Source organism: Chaetura pelagica, unplaced genomic scaffold, assembly GCF_000747805.2.
Source record: "Chaetura pelagica isolate M959 unplaced genomic scaffold, ChaPel_1.0 scaffold585, whole genome shotgun sequence".
NCBI classification, from domain to species: Eukaryota; Metazoa; Chordata; class Aves; order Apodiformes; family Apodidae; genus Chaetura; species Chaetura pelagica.
This window is the reverse complement of record NW_009953404.1, coordinates 260,012-279,049: the sequence shown is the minus strand read 5'-3', so window position 1 is coordinate 279,049 and position 19,038 is coordinate 260,012. Positions and strand designations below refer to the sequence as shown.

At 41.6% G+C, this 19,038-nt stretch overlaps 1 protein-coding gene across 1 annotated transcript in view; it reads left to right on the top strand.

The window, feature by feature from the left end:
- KDM2B (lysine (K)-specific demethylase 2B) overlaps positions 1 to 19,038 on the top strand; it is a 112,113-nt gene that overhangs the window by 49,095 nt on the left and 43,980 nt on the right. Inside the window, exons 9-11 of the mRNA XM_009998406.1 lie at positions 1,984 to 2,099; positions 8,343 to 8,469; positions 15,827 to 16,281. Coding sequence (XP_009996708.1) covers positions 1,984 to 2,099; positions 8,343 to 8,469; positions 15,827 to 16,281 — 698 coding nt within the window. The remainder of the gene's footprint in view (positions 1 to 1,983; positions 2,100 to 8,342; positions 8,470 to 15,826; positions 16,282 to 19,038) is intronic.

Sequence of the window (19,038 nt, the reverse complement as noted above, 5' to 3'; positions counted from 1 at the left end):
CCTACACGGTCTTGTTAATATTAGAACAGCAGATTGTTTAATTTTTTTTCTTTGTAACATCTCTGCCAGTCTTCCTATGATTTTCTACCTTGTCTCCATCTTTTTTTGTCTAATCTTGCCCATCGTGTCCTGTGTCCCTGGAATACACCTCTTGGTGCTTGTGTCTCTTCAGTTTCAATGTTGCATACAAGTTCCTCAGGCAAGTTGAAACCACATAAATCTTTCATTACCTACTGGAAGCAGTGGCCCAAACTTCCTTGACCTTGAATCTTTTTTCCTTACCAAAGGCTAGGACCAGGAAGATAATGGATTTTTCCAGTAGTTTAATCTGATGTATTTCATGTGAGGTGGTGAACTACTTCAACTGTGAAGAGTTTTTATAGTGTTTATGTAGATAGCTGCCACACTACCCTTAGGAGGAAAAAAAACTTCCTCTCTAGTTGGTTGTTCTTGATTTGGTAGTAATAAATGGGCTGAATAATTGTGAGCAACTCTAACTGGAATTGTACAAACTGGAGCAGGAAAGATGCAATAATGCTGAGGGCTGCCAGAGCTATAAGTCACCTGCTTTTTTGTATGTGTCACGGTTTTTATGTGGAATCAGACCTGGAAATTGACTGAGCACTGGAACAGGTTGTCCAGAGAAGGGTTGTGGTGTTTCCATCCTAGGAGATACTGAAAAGCCATCTGGACATATTGCTGGGCAGCTAACTTTAGCTTGAGCAGGGAAATTGGACCAGCCAACCTCCAGAGGTTCCTTCCATCCTCAGCCATTCTGTGATTCTGAAATTCAGAAAAATTTGTTGAGCAATGAGCTTGTGTTTCTAGGGGGGAAATTCTAGTGCTGTTTTCTTTTCCTTCCTCTCTCTCTTACCAATATGCCCTTAAATGAAAGCCCCAGTTCTGTCATCTGCTGTGGCTCAAGAACTCCTCAAACAGAGCTTTGCAGGCCTTTATGGTCTAAAAATTGTTGCAGAGGAGACCTTTTGTGGCTTCTAGCTGAAGAACCCTTTAGGCTGAATGGCATTTTCCTGCTCCCTCACTGATCTGAAAATGAAGGAAAGCTGCCACAGCTTTAATGGAAAGTACTGCACAATTAGGAGAAAATTGATGTTGCTTTGCTGTCTTCTGGTTCATAAATTGTAACACTTTTCATTAAAAAATGAAGAAGAAAAAAAAGTGTCAGGTCTCTGTGGGTCCTGGATCATTAGCAGGATCAATTCCTTTTTCACTGCAGAGATCGGAGGCTACGGTCTTGCATAGCCAGTCCTTGGCTCCTGGCAGACCAAGCAAACAGAGCAGAAGCAGAAGAGCTGCCCAAATTGTAGTGCCTGTATCTTTGCTATGATAAAAAATTCTTCCCTTGTTTTGGAGCCTCTGAAATGAATTCTTTCCCTTGCAGGTTTGGTTCAGAATGGTCTCCTCAGCTCCAGTACTAGAAATGTTAAATCCCTTAACTTGGGGCTTGCAGTGATAAAGGTTTTTTGGGTTGGTTCAGGAGGTTGAAGGATATGAAACTTTGACCTCTGAAGAAGGGCTGATAATAATTGGAATTGATATCTGAAAATGTATGCTCTGGTGCTGGTGTGAAGGATCAGTCCAGTTGCACAGACAGCTCACCACCACTGCTAACATAATCTGCAACCCTGCTGGAGGTGCCAGGAGTTACGTTGGAGAGCCAAGTGTTTTGAACAGACTGAATTTACTTCTTAGTCATGGATACAGTTGAATCACAAGCTTGTGTCTTCTCAGTAAACGCTGTAATTGTTCTGTGAATAGAAAGAACCCGATATCCAGAGACTGCACTTCATAGGATATTGTTCTTCTGCTATAACTAGTCTTAAAGTGTGATTAACCTGTCATTGCTTTAACCTCTCATCCCCTGCAGAACGGACTTGAAGGGGTTGTTAAAATTTGATTATCAATTGCTCTGTAATACTACATAGCACGAGGCATTCTCAGTTCTTTTCTCTCCCTCTCCAGGGTGGATACATGCGGTTTATACTCCAGTAGATTCTCTGGTGTTTGGTGGAAATATCCTGCATAGCTTTAATGTTCCCATGCAGCTTCGCATCTATGAAATTGAGGACAGAACAAGGGTAAGGACACTTGATTCTCTTTTTAACTGAACAATTCTTTGTGACTATGAGCTGTCATGGTCTCACTCTCATATTCCTTTCTGACAAACAAGACCTGACGGGATCTCTGTGTCAGAGTTGTTGAAACGAGGTAAATGTGAACTAATGAGACTTGCAAATGTCGGCTATTTTTAGTGGATTTTACTCATCTGTTTTCCCCACAGATGTGTCCCTTCAGTGTTGTTGTGTTTCCCTGTTTAAAACTTTGATAAACACCTTCCCTTTTCCACAAAATTGCTTTACAGACCTTTGTCCCAGTAGTTCCAGTGGTAACCCCTGCTTATCTCTCTGTACACTCTTGGAGTAGACATCTAAGCCTGGAGAGCTGATGATTTTAGGATGCTTCTACTCTCCACAGCTGAGTTGACAAAACTGCCCAGAGCCTGCGTATGAAACAACATCTTCTGTACTTCCCAGCACTTTCTTTTACAGTGACTTGATACAATGCAAGAATTTCCTTGAACAAAGAGAGTTTAGGGTGGGATGTTAATCTGAAGATTTTAATGTTTATCAGGGTGTAGCATCTCCCTGATGGAAAGAGTATTACATCTTGGAGGAATTTACTCTGTGGCCTCTTTGAGAGTGAAAATTGTACCCCTGGTTAATAAATGGGACACCTAGTCATCAAAGACTTTAAAGGTTCATAAAATAGCAGAATCTGAAGGAGAGGCCACTGTTGTAGTAGGCTAAAAAATAAGCTGTGCAAGGCAGTTGTGGTGTTTTGATGCAAAGACGGGACCAGTGGGACGTGCAAATTCAGCTGAATACTCTTTGTGGTGGGCAGTTTTGGAGCCTTGCACCGAGTGCTGGTGGAGCACTGGCATGTGTACCAGGTGTGGTGTTTGTGGAGATCTGGACTGGCAAAATACCAGGAAGCTGTGGTATTTTTCACTAGAAGGGCTTAAATGGTATGTCTTGGACATCAGTGCAGCTCACAAGAGGGCACAATTCTGGCTCCAAGTGGGCTTTTACCCCATGTTGCTTTTTTTTGCAGTGAGAGTCCTTAGGCCTGAAGCAAAGATGCAATATTTCAAAATGCATATCTGACTTGGTGAGAGGAAGGGTGTCCTCCCCCCAGCCTCCCCTGCTTCACAGAGGGTAGAAGGCCTGATCATCTCCACATTGCCAAACTGGTGGGAACAGTTGGTTTCCTGGAGTGATTTTAATGAAGACAAAGGAATGTTAAGCAAAAAAAAGGAATTCTTGGTGGAAGAGAGATGAAGACAAAAGCTGAAATTCAGGGGAATTGGAGGGATTGTAGCAGAGAGCAGAAGTGGAAGCAGAGGCCTGGCTTTGAATAAATGTCCCAAGGCATGAATATCAAGTGTCTTAAGAAAGAGTAAAGACTCTTGGACAGGAAGAAGTTACAATGGCAGAAGCAGGAAGGGGTTGATTGTGGCTAAACAGAGCTGTCAGGCACAGGAAGGTCTGAGTAGCTGTAAATAGAGACCAGCAATATGTACTGGATATACATACTGCAGGTGCTCAGGGGATGGGTGTGTTGTTGCTGACACAGGCAGTTTGTGTGGAGAATGGAGAAGTGAGGACCAAGAGGAAGAATCAATGCTAGGAACAAGTTATTTCCATGGATGTCTGTGGGGAATATGGAAGGAATCTCTTTTTCCTGAAGTAGTAGAAGAGATGGCACTTTATTCCCACAGGACTGGAGGAAGCCAAGATCACACACCTTGAGTTGTAACTGCTCACTAGTGCTCCCATGTCAGGCCCTTCCCTTTGGGAAGGTGGGTGCAGCTGTGATCTCCTTACCTCTTATACCAGGAGGCAGATTTTCCCATGCCTGTCAAGTATTTTGGAAACTTTTGGGAACTTCACTGAAATGCCTTGAGGGAAGTCCCTAGCACCTTTATCCAATGGGAAGGTTCTGTGAGTTGGATCTTTGCCACTTTGAAAACATCCTGATAGAGTTTTTTGGAAAGGGATATGGCAACATTTGGAAGCCCCAGATCAGACCTTTACTCTGGTCAGTTTGGGTTTAGATTTTCTTCAAGATCTTTGTAGTTCTTTATCATTTTCCTGCCAGAAATATTCAAGTGCTTTAAAAAGGGAGTTCATTCACCTATCAGCCCAGAATTTCCACAACTTCATAGAATTGATTTCAGTGCTTGTATGTTGCTGTGTGCCAGCAATGTGTGATGCTCAGCCCACACCTGTGGTCACAAACTTGTGCTCATAGGCAGGTGTATAATAACAAAGCTGTCTGAACAGTTGAAGAACAGCAAGAATTTCTAGACAGGAACAAAATAGAAGCTGTGCAATTAAGGCATACAGAAGTTTGAGAAAAGGCAGGAAAATCAATCCTGTTCTTTAGAAATAATAACACACACCTCCAGCCTGAAAATAACCTGCAGGAATCTTGAAGGGATAAATGTTTTCAAAATAGGATTCTAGTGTGTACTACTTTATTTGCTTTGCCAATTAAATTTTGCCATTTTTTTTGTTCCAATAATTCTAGTCATAGGCTGGCTAGTACAGTGGACTCATACCCTTGTAGTTCACACAAATTTGCCAGTGTGAACATACTGCAAATGAGTTTCTCATCAGTATTGATCTTTCCACTGTGTATAGCACAGAAGTAAATTACATGATGTGACTGACAAAGTAATTTGCCACACTCAGTGTAATACAGGTGTGTTTCCCCTCTCCTTTTTTGCACAGAGCAATTTTATGGAGGTTTCACTGTGTTTAAACTTGCTATATAATGCTTAATCATCTTTGCTGATACTCAAAGTCATTTTTATGCTAGGTGTAGTTGTTGCCTTAGCAGCTAAGACAAGAATAAATATATGGTTGAAACAGTAATGCTGATTTACAGCCTGATAAAATTGCCTAGTTTATATACTTGTCATGCTTATTCTAGCTTAATTTCTCATATCCCTGGGAGACTTTTTAAGAGGGTTATAGCCATTTAAAAATAGTTTTAAGGAGTGATAAAAAACATGTCTATTGTTGGAAACAGCTCCTAATGTGCAATTGAGGTAAACAAATATTCTCCAGCCTTACAGTTTGTAGAGACTCTCATTTTGCAGTCTGGCTTTCCTAGAGGCCAATTAACAGCCAGTCAAATAGGCCAAGCTGTTTAGCTCTCTGCTAGACCAGCTTGAATAACTGCAGAGCAGGCTGCCATGCAGAGATTCATCATCCTGGCACAGGGGTGTTAGAGCTCTGTGTTACTGAAGAGGAAGAATGTGTCAAACTTCCTCCCAACTCATCTAAATTTAACTGTGTTAAAATATTTGAGCATGGATAGAGACCAAAGCACTCAAAACATCATAAGGTGGTCACTCACAGATGGTGGTGTTTGCTACTGCTTGTTTTTTTTTCTGGAATGTAAGATAGTCTTTTAGGTTGATAGATTAATTATTTTGTAAATAATCATTAATGTTTTTTCAATATTGTGATTAGATTGATCAAACACGAGTGGAGTTTGTAATGATTGTAATGGACACTGTGGAAGAGATTAATACCTTCTTGAAGGAAAGTATGTGCTTGCTTGCTTAGGGTTTTTGGCTTGGTTTTGGAGGGGGATCTAAGTCTTAAAAATAATTTCCCTTTGAACTAAAGAAATTAATCCTATTCCAGAGAGGATTTTTCTTGCTTTGCAGGAAAAATTAAAAAATTTATTCAGTGGATTGTAAATTATTAATCACAGAAGTTAGAGCTGGAAATGCCTATTAGCTGATGTAGTCTGTTTCCCTGCTGGTGAGGGATTTAGTCCTCTGGCAGTGTCTGTATCAGGTATTACACTTTAAACTGATCACAGAACACTTTTGATTTCTTCCTTTCTTTGATTCCTCCCCTCCTTCCTGTAAGAGTTCATTTCACCATAAGCGTACAGTGGAAAAACTATGGACATGTCCATAATACAGTTCATAGCCATAATAAGAAATGTCCAAGGGTATCACAGAGAACCTACTCCTCTCTACATCTCCATAAGGCAAAGTTTAAAAGACTTTTTTTAAAGCACTGTTGGATGTGCTTTCCTGGCAAAAGGCACTGGCAAAAAAGCAGAGTATCTCTTGCTACATACAGTAGCTGTTACTTCTGAAGGTTTGTAAAAGCAGAGCCTTCTTGGGCCAGTAGTGAATTACAGAGGCATGGAGGGATTGCTGTGGGTTGGAACATTGATAGTGAGGCAATTAGGAACTCAAATTGAATATTAAAGATTGATATACATAATGGGAGCACTGCATGCATTACTGCCTTGTCTTTCACATTGAATTAACATTGGTAACAACTAAATTTGGTGAAGCTCAGAATCTGTCAACAAATGTTGAGCAATGATGTCTTTAATATTCCCAGGCATGTGGCTGAAAACCTTTTGAAGGCTGAGGGGTGGAAGGCGGCTTCCTGTTTGTAAGTCAATTCTTTGCAAATTTTGTTTCCTGCAGTGCTCTCTTGGAAAAATTTGAGTTCCTTTATTAGCATATATTTTAGCATGGCTAATTTCCCCTGTGTTCCGTAATAGTGAGAAGTGGCTCCATCTCTTCTTTATGACAAGCAACTAAACCCAAGGAAAAATATTCTCTAATGCAAGAAGACCCTGGCGTTAAATGTTCTCATATTTAGGGGGATGTTGTTTGGGTTTTGTTTCCCCCCCATTCTGTTTTTTGGGATGTGTGCTTTGTAATAGACAGCCCAGGGAAACGTTTGAGAAGGTGCAGCATGGCTGGAGGTGTGACCCGTAGCAACATGCAGTTCAGATTTGCCAGCTACTTTTGTGTTGAATTTAAGAGATCTTAACTTTCGGGAATTGCCATGGAGTGTTTAAATCCTACCCTGTGATACGTTTAGTGGGACAATAACTATATTTTCATGTTGTTACATGTTGGTGTACTGCTAAAAGTGCTTGTGTTTCTTATGCCCTGGGAACAGAGGCAAGTTCTTTGGCTGTTCACCTTGGGGACAGTTTTCAAATGTGGGCATTCTAGGAAGTCGTTGATGTGCTCAGTGCTTATATCCCCACACAGATGTTTTGAAAGTGCCTGCTTTGCAGAGCTGAATCTGAGTTTCAGGTGGTGGATTAGTGGTTCTGTTTAGACCTTACTGTTTTTTTGCTGATCTGGGGTGGGGTGGTGTTCTGGGTTTGATTTTTAAGAAGGGATTTCTAAGATAATACTCCTTCCTGGTGTAGTCAAACTTTTCATTAAAGGTGGGTGGGCACCTCTTGGCTAGGTGAGCAGTTAATATGCATAGAATATCTAAGGGCAGTTGCTATAATCCCAGGGCAACACATGCGTGCAAGGGTGCAAAATGCGCATTTCTGTGCCACCAGAGGAAAGAAATGCACAGTGTTAGTACAAGTGCATGCGAGATGCATGACATACATTTTTAACAAACCACCATAAATATACATATGTTCTTGCATTTTAGGAGCTTCCCACATTCTTCTTTGGTAAAGTGACCTCCCACAGATATAAAACTGTGTTGCAAAGGAAGGAAACCCACTTTGTTTTCTTTTGAATCTGAAATCTCACAAATATGTGGTGTTGGAGAACAAGCTTCTTGTGTGAGAACAACAGGTCTGGGATGTAAAAAAATGCAGACAGCTTGACAGTATCTTTTGTCAAAATCCCGCTTCTTCATTCTGCTTGTGGCAAAAGCTAACTTGCTACCAAAGTATTAAGTGTGAAACATGTAAGGGGTTTTTACTTTTAACGTGTAGTTATCGATAATCAAGAATTTTTGTGATCATTTGTTTAATCAAATTGTTGTGTAATTAAAAAAGGTGTGTTTCCTGCTTGACTCATTTTAGGTAATGCTGCCATTTTGATAAAAATCATGTGATAGTGTTTAGGAAAAAATTTTTTAAAACCTTCTATTTTAACTTGAATTTTAGTGACTAAGATCTGTATGTGACCACCCTATGTTTATACAGTAGGTAAATAATACTGTAGAGGCCATCCATCAGTTTCAGGATTTCACAAGAAAACAAACCCTTTCCTCTCCCACCACCCCAAGAGGATACAAATTAGTGAACCAAGAAATGATGCTATCATGGCAGGCAGGCAGGCTCCTCATTTGGTATGCTGAAGGCATACATCTCACTCGGCTCCCACCTTCTCTCCCCTCCCCCTCCTGCCTACTGTTTGTGCTCTTGATAACACGATGAGGATGATGACTGGCCCTGGTGCTGCAAACTTCTCTCCCTTCCCCCTGGCCTGACAGTCTTGGTCTTGCTTTCAGGTGCACGCCAAATTCCGGTATCCTTTCTACTATGAAATGTGCTGGTATGTTCTGGAGAGATATGTGTCCTGTGTGACCCAGCGCTGCCACCTCAGCAAAGAGTACCAGAAAGAATCAATGTTAATTGGTGAGTGAATCCTTTGAGTGCATATTCAGAACTAATGCTACCACCTAAGGCAAGTTACTGCTTTGGATTCTGTGAAGCAGATTAGAAATTGAATTGGAGAACTTTAGAAATCCTAACAAACTATTTCTTTTGGGGTGGGGAGGGCTTTGACTCTAAAGCATTTCCATGAAGTACCAACCTACTTAGAATTCTATTTATTGAGCATTCCCTTAGCAAGTGGATCCCAGAAGAATAATTTTGGATGCGTTTGTTCCTTGGTTTCAGTAATGTTTGTGTTGAAATGATCTGCCAAACAGTTGAGGATTTACTGCCATGTTTGGCACAGTACCTTAGTAGCCAGCAATCTGTGCATTGCAAATGTGCTCTGGTGGGATGGATATTTAGTCCTTTTATAGAGTGTCTCCTCTGCAGAATGTGTTGTGGTCACTGAACCTGGCTTCTTTCTCTTCCTTTCCTTCAATCTCTGCTTTAGTTCTGTCTGGTGACTGACCTGTGGTTCTGCAGAATAACAAAATCAAGAACACCTACACAAATCTGTGTGATCTATAACCTAAGTGCAGGGAGGTCAAAGAAACCTTTCCAACAACAGCTGAAAATGGACCACAGCAGAGACAGAGATGTGTCTGCAGTGGGAAGGCATTACCCATGTGAGCTTTACCTCAATGTGTGACAATTCCAGTTGCTGCCTTGCTGAACTGCCCTCTTTTTTCCACCCTTTCCTCCTTTTCATGGAACAAGATGAGCCATGATGCTTCTCTGCTTTAGCACAGAAAGGCTGAAAGTAGCACAAACACCAACTAAACCTTAATGTGTGAAGTGCAGGGAAGAACTTAAGTATTTCTGTGCCTTCTGCTCTCTCAGACACCACTTGGAGTGAACCTGGCATGGTTTGAACTGCTCTGGCTTCTGGACAGAGAAAGGAACTTATCACCTACTAGTATAATACTTAGGGATTTATGAAGTTTTGGGCAGATTTACTCTCTAGTGAGTTTTACTGACCAAGAATAACTGGAGGGAGTTAATAAGTCAGTGTAGGTAGATGAGAATTTTCGTGGAATCTCTAGGAATTTGGGTGCTTCACATTTTGTGTCTCTTGCTCTGTGAGACTGATCAGAGATGGGTTAGGTAAGCAGGATCTCTGTAGGAATTTTTCTCTTTTGTCAGCTCATCCTAGAGGAAAGGATGAATTAGCCCCTTGGATCAGATCTTCAAAAAGCAGTGACAACACTGGTGACTGCATTCTTTGGAAAATAAGGAACAACCTCCTGTTGTCTAAGCCACTGGTGTGGAAAGAGGCTCATCCTGCAGGCAGGGTGGGGGTGTCAGGTCACTGAGGTGTCATTTCAGACCAAATCAGCTGTGAAGAGCGGGTGGTTCAGGATATTGAGATGGGACCTTTTTAGCTAAATCACCAGTGTGAATTCTGGCCCAGCTCAGTAATTACTGATAGTACTAAGTGGAGGTGGATGCTAGGAGTGTCTGGCTGGGCAGGTCTTGAGCTGTTGTTACTGTCTTGAAAGGATCAGTACTTCCAGCTTACTGAAGTGGCATCTACTGACAGTGTGTAGTTCATCCTGCTGCCTGCTGTCTCTTGACTTCAGGGCATTAGCATGCTGATAAAATCTGACAGTGACATTCAGGACTTTTCTCTCCAGGAGAGGCAGATATATACTTTTTTTGTCAGAAACAGAATTTTTATTTCTTGGCAGAATCTTAACCTTAAAATTATTTAACGGGGGATTGTGGTTCAAAAAGTTCAGGTTCAGTTACATCTACTCGATCTTTCACTTGGGCTTTTGTCAAATTCAAAGGAGTAAAGGTACATTATTTACCTTTACAAAGCTGAGATACTTTGTTCTGCTTGAATGATACTGTTTCAAATACTTTTCCTTTAACTTGTCTGTGTCCAGCCTCTTGACTCAAATAAATCTGTCAGCTGTAATCCTTGAATTACACTTACTTGTTCTGTGGTGTGTATATCTTAGTATCATTCACTTGCTTTGGAATAGGAGATCCAAATGAGGTCAGTGTTCCAAAACCCCACCACTTTGTTTTTAAGCTTTTCTTCAGAACTGCTAGGTCCTTAAATTGTCTCTTCCACAGAGACTTCTTGATCTGCAAGCAATTTCTTGATTTCCCATGAGTGAGTATCTCTTGATGAAGAATTTCCCATTATTCTCCTTAGGGAGTAATGAATAAAAGTACTTAACTACTCAGCAAACCCCTCAATAGATTTAATTGTTTTCTGTTTCCTTGGTTTAAGAAAAAATATTCAGATACATGTATTAATTTTCAGAAATTTTTCTTGAATAACCTTTGTGTTCTCCTGTTTTTAAAAAATAATTCCTTGACATGATTGGTCCTAATGTTTACTTTCTACCTTTCCTTTTGGGTGCTAGGACTTGCTATTATTCACCCTCAAGTTGTGCTGCTTGCTTTTCTTTTATGTCTTCTGATACAGTGGTCTTGCTGGATCAGTTGAGGACATCTAGCAGGGAGCTCAGGATGCTGCCCATGGTCTTTGGACTCACAAGGTGGTAGTTCTCACAGATTGGTAGAGATCCTGTTCTCCTGTGTGGGGAAAAAAAGGAGATGCCTGGGGTGACAGAGAATACAGAAAACTTAGTTCATCAGCAACTGTATTTTAAGGGTATAGTTAGATTTTTCATACTGTATTTTTGTTACATAGTATTTATTTGCTTGGACATGAAGTTTGCTACATGGGGAGTGACTCTTGACTCATTTGCCTCCAATCAAAATGTAATGTTGTGATTGTGTTGTGACACCTCAGTCCCTAGTTGTATGCAAGCATAGCAACTTGTTATTTTTATTTCTGTTTACTAAATGTCTTGACTCATTCAACTTCAAGCAGGAAAAAACCCAAACAGAACCACCCCAGTGTAGACAATGCTCAAACCTTGAGTCTTCCCAATCCCTAAATAAAAATGTCTGTGCTTCTCAATGAGTTAGAAGATGATGACTGGCTTCCTTTCCCATTCTCCAGGCCCAGAATGAGTTTTCAGGCAGTTACCTCCTAGTTAGTGTGTGATACTGTTCTTTTTCAGATCTCTTCAGCAGAAGGGCAAACACTCAGGGGAATGATGACATGACAGCAATCACAGGCTGCTGTAAAAACAGGCAATGTCTCTTCCTCTCTCTGTCTCCTTTTCCTTGTCCCTCTCAACTGTGATGTTTGTCCTGCCAGCTAAAATCAGAAAAGGATTCTCTTCAGCTCTCCTACTAGATTTGAACACGCACTGTTTGGGGATGGATATGTCTTCATTATTTTCACTCTTATCAGGAATGAGTCTGTACTGGATGTTTTCAACCACAATTGACCTTGAGTGAGATATGGATCTTGAGAGGAAGCTGACAAAGAGTAATTGGGAGAAGATACTGGGCTATCAGAATCATGCTTGCTCTGTAGCCTGCAGCTTTTAAGATTCCCATTGCTAAAATTCTAACAGGATAGTTCTAACTGTATGTTAAGCTCTTTGGATGAAGAAAATATGCCCTTTAGTATGGTGAAGTAGCCATGTCTTTTTATTGTATTCTTTTTCCTCTCTCTTCTCAGGATGGAATAGATTTCCTTATGATAGACAGGAACTAGACTATGTTGAGTGATTTCTGTGTGCTGTGCTCCATGCAGTGATACATTTCCAGTATGCTCAGGGTTTTTTCCTGCTAAGGAAAATGTCTTTGCTGTCTTCAGCAGACCAAGAGCAACTGCTGCTCCCAGTGTCAGGGTTTAGCCAGGTAGATTCTGCACACTGGACTCTTCTAAAGTGCTTAGAAAGATTTCCCTCCCCTTCTTCTGTAATAGAGCAAGTTGCTTTTCAGCAAGGAAAGAAACAGTGTATAATTATCTTTCCTGTACAAGTGAGTAACTGTACTGTGGGGAAAGTTCAGTGATTTGCCTGGAACCACAGGGAAGTGAACTGCTGCAGGAAAAAGGCTCTGTCCTGTGGTCAAGCCTGTGTTGCTGGCTCCTCTTCACTATGTCATTGGCTGCTTTGTATAAGCCATTTTTATTTGCTTTGAGAGGGAGTGGGGTGAAGGTTTTTTGCACTAAGTTGTGTGGGAGCCCAGACTAGAGAACCACTCTGAAACTCAAGGTGTAACTGGTGCACTGACTTAGAAGAAGAAACCACAGCTGCACTTAGCAGGTGCATGGGGAGATTTTATACAACAAACATCTCAAAGACAGTAGAACCCTGATAATACAGTGCTTAAAATGCACTTGTTGGCAAAGTAAAAGCACAGTGTGCTTGTGCAGGGCCTCAGCTCACAGCACAGCAATGCTCAGGCAGATGCTCTTTCATTAAAATGAATAAAGAAAAAATCATGGTATGTTGCATTACAACGAAACACTTGAAAACACAAAATTGAACCTTCCTCTCTTTGAAGTTATCCTTCCGTTATTGATTCCCTTGGCCTTTTTTTGCTTTTTTTAAATTGAAAGTGGCAGCAGTAGCGGGTACTGTCTTTTGAAAGCAGTCTGCTCTTCACCTGCTGGTGCAACAGTGCTGGAATCCCTCAGTGCTCCAGAACAGGCTGATACACCTCAGGTTATTAGCAAGCCCTGACCCAAAGGTAGGCTTGGGCAGGGCATCAGGTTAACTGCCAGGCTGGCAGAGAACAGGCCACAGGGTGCTTGTTTGATGATAGTTCATTTTGAGGTTAGATGTAGATTAATTTGTGTCTGTCTATACCCAGGTGTTGCTGGCACAGCAGGGCCTGTCCTGTGCAGACAGCTGGTGGTAGGGAAGCACAGGCAGCTACCAGGAGGGAATTGCTGCTTGGTTCTGATGGGAGGAGAGTCCCCAGTAGCTGTGCTGTTTGACTCTTCTCTTGCCTTTTGTTTCTGTAGATTACAGCAAGAGAGAAAAAGTAGCAGTCTCTCTTGAAGACTTTACTTTTGGCACCAGAGCATTACCTGGAGTCAGTTATTCACACCTCCATGGTGTGATCCCCCCTGTCTTTCTTTAGGCCTTGTCTGTGCTTGCAGTTTGTCCCAGTTATAGTCATTGGTTCCTGTTCAGCAGAGCCACAGCACAGGCAGAGAAACATCATTCTCTTTGTGCAGATTTATACAATTTCCATGAATTATGCTGTCCTGGTAGCAGAGATGTGTATCTGCTGTCACCTTCTGTTTTATCACTTGCATCTTCTCCCATCCAGGCTGGGTTTTTGTGCTTCAGTCAATTGTAAATAGCTCACCAAAGCAGTGTGGCTTAGAGAAGGGGCTCCAGATGTGGATCCAAGAGCCTGGATTCTGGTTCCTGATTTTGCCCTAGATTTGATGTGTGACAGTGAGTAAATCATGCTTTCTCCCAAGCATCTGTTTCCTCAGCTGTAAAAGGGGAGAATGACATAAGCTGATTAGCCCTTTGAGGTAGGTAAGTGTGCTAGCTGCTGTGGGCAAAGGAAAAAACAGTGTTAGGTACAAGTTGGATAACCTATGTTTTAAAAATCTTCTGGTTAAGATATTTTCTAATCCTGTTTGTTTTTCTGAGGGTGTATTAGCACAGAGAGGAGGAGCTGCTTTGGGGTGTTGCATGCCACCACCTCAGCATAAAAAATAAACTCTGCTGTACTTCTCCATGGTAAAGCTTTTTTGGAGGAGTGTAGGGAGAAAATGAGCTTACACTGAGGAAGGAGCTGGGTTTGGCTGTGTCCAGCCTTGCTAGTAGCTGGTATTTTTTGTGACTGCCATTTTTTCACAGGCATTTCAGCTTAAATGTGATTTTCAGGAGTAGTTTTATGGCCATTTTGGTTCAGTAGAAAAATGTAAAAGTGCCTGAAGGAGTGGACTGGACAGAGATGCTTGATTTTGACAGTTGGACTTCATGATCTGAGAGATCTTTTCCAACCTTAATGATTCAATGACACTGCAGCAACAGCACACTTGCCCTGAGAAGTGTGAAGTGGCCAATTTGTCTCTCAGGCACTAACACACAGAGGTGCACCTGGATGTAGTTTTTATTTGAACCTGCAAAGCTCAGCAGCTGAGCTGGCTGCCCCTAGGCAGCTGCTCTGCCATAACCTGTTGCATCTTTGTTACCCAGCTGACAAGTTACATGTGTGTTTTGCCAAATGATGGTACAGGGTGTGCAAGAGACAAGGAGCTTCTCTCTCATAGGGATGAATTTGCCAGCTTGCAGCTGGGCTGCAGCATTTGTTTGGTACCTCACTGTTAAACAGCTGGATGCTGAGGTTTTTCTCTAATGACTGTTTAATCCTTCCTTAGGCATGATTCACATTGTCCTAATCCAAAGCTACTGCACTGCATAGCACGAAAGCTGTGAAAGGAACTTTTCATTAATTGTTCACTCACTTTTTCTGTATGACTTCTGTTTCCTTGGCAGAGTGTTCTTGTTTGCAGCTTGATCTCATACCCATTTCAGCCACTATTAAAATTCACATTGACTTAACTGGGTGTTGCCAGTGTTAACTGTATTTTCCACAGAAGTTCCTGCTGTTGCTAACCTGCGTTCAGTGTTGTGCACTTAGTAAAGGAAATTGTGTCAATAAATAAGATGTGTGCTTTAGGGATCCTTGGCCACTATTTCCTACATTGCTTTCACTGCCTAGTTGCACAGAGTTGGTATTTTTAGGAGAAAACCTGCTATAAAATTAAGATTAATAATTCTTTAAATGCAGAAGTTTGCCTTTAGGTCTTCCTGAGTGTGTCAAGGATGGTGTTAAGAAAAATAGTATCATTTAACTCTGGGACCAGAGTTGTGTTTCTTAGTGTGTTTAGGCTTCTTGTCATGAAAATAAGTGTGGTTGTCATCCTCTGTCTCAGAAGAGCAAGGAGTATTCATGCAGTAACAAGTGGTGGGTCTTGTTACATAAACAGTTGCTTACAAAGAGGAAAAGTATTGGGAAGCTGATTTTGTTCTGTGCAGGGTTCCTGAAAGAACAATGATGTAGAGCATTTTAACGTGCTTTCTCCCACCATTTTCCCCCTCCCTTCTCTGTGCTAACTCTCCTCTTAAAGCTGTTATGCTGCTGAATCTGGTCTCTTTTGGATTTGTGGGAGAATTAATTGTGTGTGACTTAAGAGCTCTGCCTACTCTTAATTGAAGGCATAGAGGACTGAAGCTTTGAAGAAAGCATAATTTTTCCCTAAATGTTTCCCAGTCATTTGAACTGAGTGGATGTTAATGAAAACCAGCATTAAAACAAACAACACCCCCAAAATTAAAAATCAGCTGAATAGGGCCTGTTCCTGTCACATATTTCCTAGGGATTATCTAGTGTTCTTTTAAATAGGCAGTGGCAGTGGTGGAGAGGGGTTTCAGCTGCGAATTACATCAGGTAAAAATTCAGCATTCTTTTTTCTAACTTTCAGATGCAAAAAGAAAACGTAGCACAGACAGCTATTCTTCAGATTCGTGGTTAGACATGGATGAAGAATCTTGTGATGCCCATATCCAGGAGGAGAAGGATGACAGCTTGGATAAGAACTCCAAATCCTTAGTGGATGGCTCCTCCTCACCCAACAGCACACACTCAGAAGGGAAGGAGGGTGCAGGAAGGAAACAAAAAGCCACAGTAATGAGATACCTGAAAAGAACTTTGTCTAATGAGTCAGATGACAGCATAAAATCAACAACCCCCACGGACTATCCCAAAACACCAACGGGGTCTCCAGCTACAGAAGTGTCAACCAAATGGACTCACCTCACAGAATTTGAACTGAAGGGTTTAAAAGCCCTGGTGGAAAAGCTTGAATCTCTCCCAGAGAACAAGAAGTGTGTTCCAGAAGGCATCGAAGATCCACAGGCTCTCCTGGAGGACATGAAGGTGGGTGTGATAGTTTGCTGATCCACACAAACTGTATTCTGTGGCTGCAGAAGATGGCAGGAGATCAGAAAGCAAAGTTCTGCAGCAGAGGGGTGGCAGCTTTTGTTTAGTGACCAGATCATACTAGCCTGCTGTGCCACAGAGAGGGAAATGATGCCTCTATGCAAAAGCCATCTCTGCTGTGGGGAGACAGCTGTTTGCAGTCTGATGCAGTCCTTTCTAGTTGTTGCAGCAGTGGCCAAAAGTTTAGATCCTCTCATAGTTCAGTGCTTTTTGTGTCCCCTGTGTAAATATTCCACCTCAAAAAAGTCTGTTTATATGTGTAGTCTTAATCTGCCTTTTGGTCCAGTATATCTGATTGACTGACACACAAAATGTACATAATTGTCCTTCAGAAGATACATTGTCTGAAGTTTTCAGTTCCTTTTTTTTTTTTTTGCTTTCACCTTTCTCATTTTCTTTTCCTCCATTGCCCTCTATAGGTTGTTAATTATTCTTCACTGGTACCATACACTGTTTTGGGGGAGGCTGTGAGGAGTGAATGCTCATAAGTTACAGAAGTTCTCTTTAGATTTTTAATATACTGTAAGTGGTACCCCATCTGACCTAGGGATAAATTCCTCCTGAAGACCAGCATGGCCTTGCTGCTCTTAGTCCCAGCCCTGCCTCTGATCCATGATGTGCCCTTGGACTGCTTGCTTAGCTTTTCTGTCTCTTGTTTTCACATTGTATAAAATGGGCATATTAATTATTTTTTATAAGAAACCTCAGAGTGACACAGTCTTGTCATTTTGCTGGAACTTGTCCAGTAAGGCTAAAATTGTCAGCCTGTCCTCCACAGGTCCCAGTACCAGGGCAATTTGGCCTGATTTGGATCTAGGAGTATTGATTCCTGGTGTTGTGTTTGGACTGCTAGCCTGGTGCTGTTTCTGTGTGCAGTGCTTCAGCTTCATGTGTTCCATACACAAGAGCTGTGTAAGCCCCAATCTGAGGGGAAAACTGCACATTTATATGGTAAAAAAGAAGCCTGTACTTTTTTAGTGCAAGGAGTGTAACAGCTGTTTAGAAAAGGCTTCAAAGCCAGATAAAGAAGGCTGAGCATATGCAATGTGCAGTGGAACAGTATTCCACAATCTTGGAGCCTGGAAGTGTGATACACAGCACTCATTTTGGTAAACCACAAGTGCTCAGAAACACTCTTCTTGCAAAATCAGCCACTTTGCATATGAAAGTGGCCACACTTGCCCAAAGTGATGGCTGTAGATTCACTGGTTTGCTGGGTGATCACTCACCTTCTAATTAGAAATCAAAATGAAGCTTCAAGACCAGGACTTGAATTTATGGTGAAGAAGGAATGGTTATGTTGCTTTTCCAAGCTGGATGCACAGACCAGGTTTCACTTAAAAATAACAGTGCAGATGTTCGGAACATGATCATACATGCTCTTTGGACGACATATTCAATGCACTGTGAGACATTTTCCTAGAACATGACAAGATACCACATGAGAACCTGGTTTAAAGCACCATGCAGGAGTATGTTTTCTTATTCCTCTCCGGAGCAGTGGATTCACCGGGTACAGAAATGGAGAACTGGAAATGGACATTTAAGAAAAAGGCCCAAGAGCCATGCTATTGCTGGTGATATTTTGCTTTCATTGGTATTAAGTGAGCATCTGCCAAGTTTATTTTGTGCATCTTGCAGTCTTGATGTTTCATCTCCTTTGATAACTGTCTACTTCTAAACTTTCTCTCCTTGCCAGCACACACTGTAACTATCAGGATGTAGCCCAACATCTGGATATTTATGGTTCCCTGCTGGGTAAAGAGCCCATGAGCACATCTAAACATCATGCATGCTGCAGAATTGTTTTCTCTGGAATCACCCCTGTATGTTTGGTGAACCTGTGACTGATTAGTCAGAGCAAGACCTTTTAAAAAGGATGCTAACTCATTTTTTAATTTTTAAAATTTATTTTATTTTTACAATATCAGCCCATACAGAAGGGCAACCCTCAATTTTCAGAGAATGGGAGTCAATACAACATAGTAAATTATTGAACCCCATTAGTCTGCTTCCTCCCTAACACTCCCCTCAGCTGCCTAATTCACTTGCTAGGTGCAGGTTCTTTTGAGTTTCTTTTATTTAGTTCCTTGGCTTTAAAAAAAAACCCCGAAAACATCAGAAACAAGTGAATCAGTTCATGGTCAGGGCTTCTACCTGCAAAGGACAGAGCATGCTGGTGGAAAAGCTGCCAGGGGCCTGGTTCCAGCCCCTTGAGCATACATCCAGCACTGTGATCCATGCAGGGTTCCTGCACTGCTCAGTGTGCAGAACACAGCTCTTCAGTCCTTTGTTCTGTCTTTGCCCCTCAGTGTGTGTCAGGTACCTGGGACTGTCCAGACCACCAGCTGAATATAGGGATACCAATGTTCCCTTGGGCTTCCCAGGGATACTGTGGCCATAGCCATGTGCAAAAAAATTAAGCTAAAAGAGACCATATTTTGGATACTAGTTTTAAATGCTGCAGAGGTGATTTTCAGAAAAGTTGGCATTAGTTAAGAATTATATGCTCAAAAGATTCAATACCATTCAAGTAAACTGTAATTGCTTAACATTTCTGCAGAGCAGAACTTCTGATCTTTAGCATCCAGATTCCAAGCCACATGTGAGAAAGAGCAGGAACATAGAATTCCTGACTGCTTGTGGAAACTTGATTCAAAGATTTGCCCTCTGTCACATAGAGACATAACGACA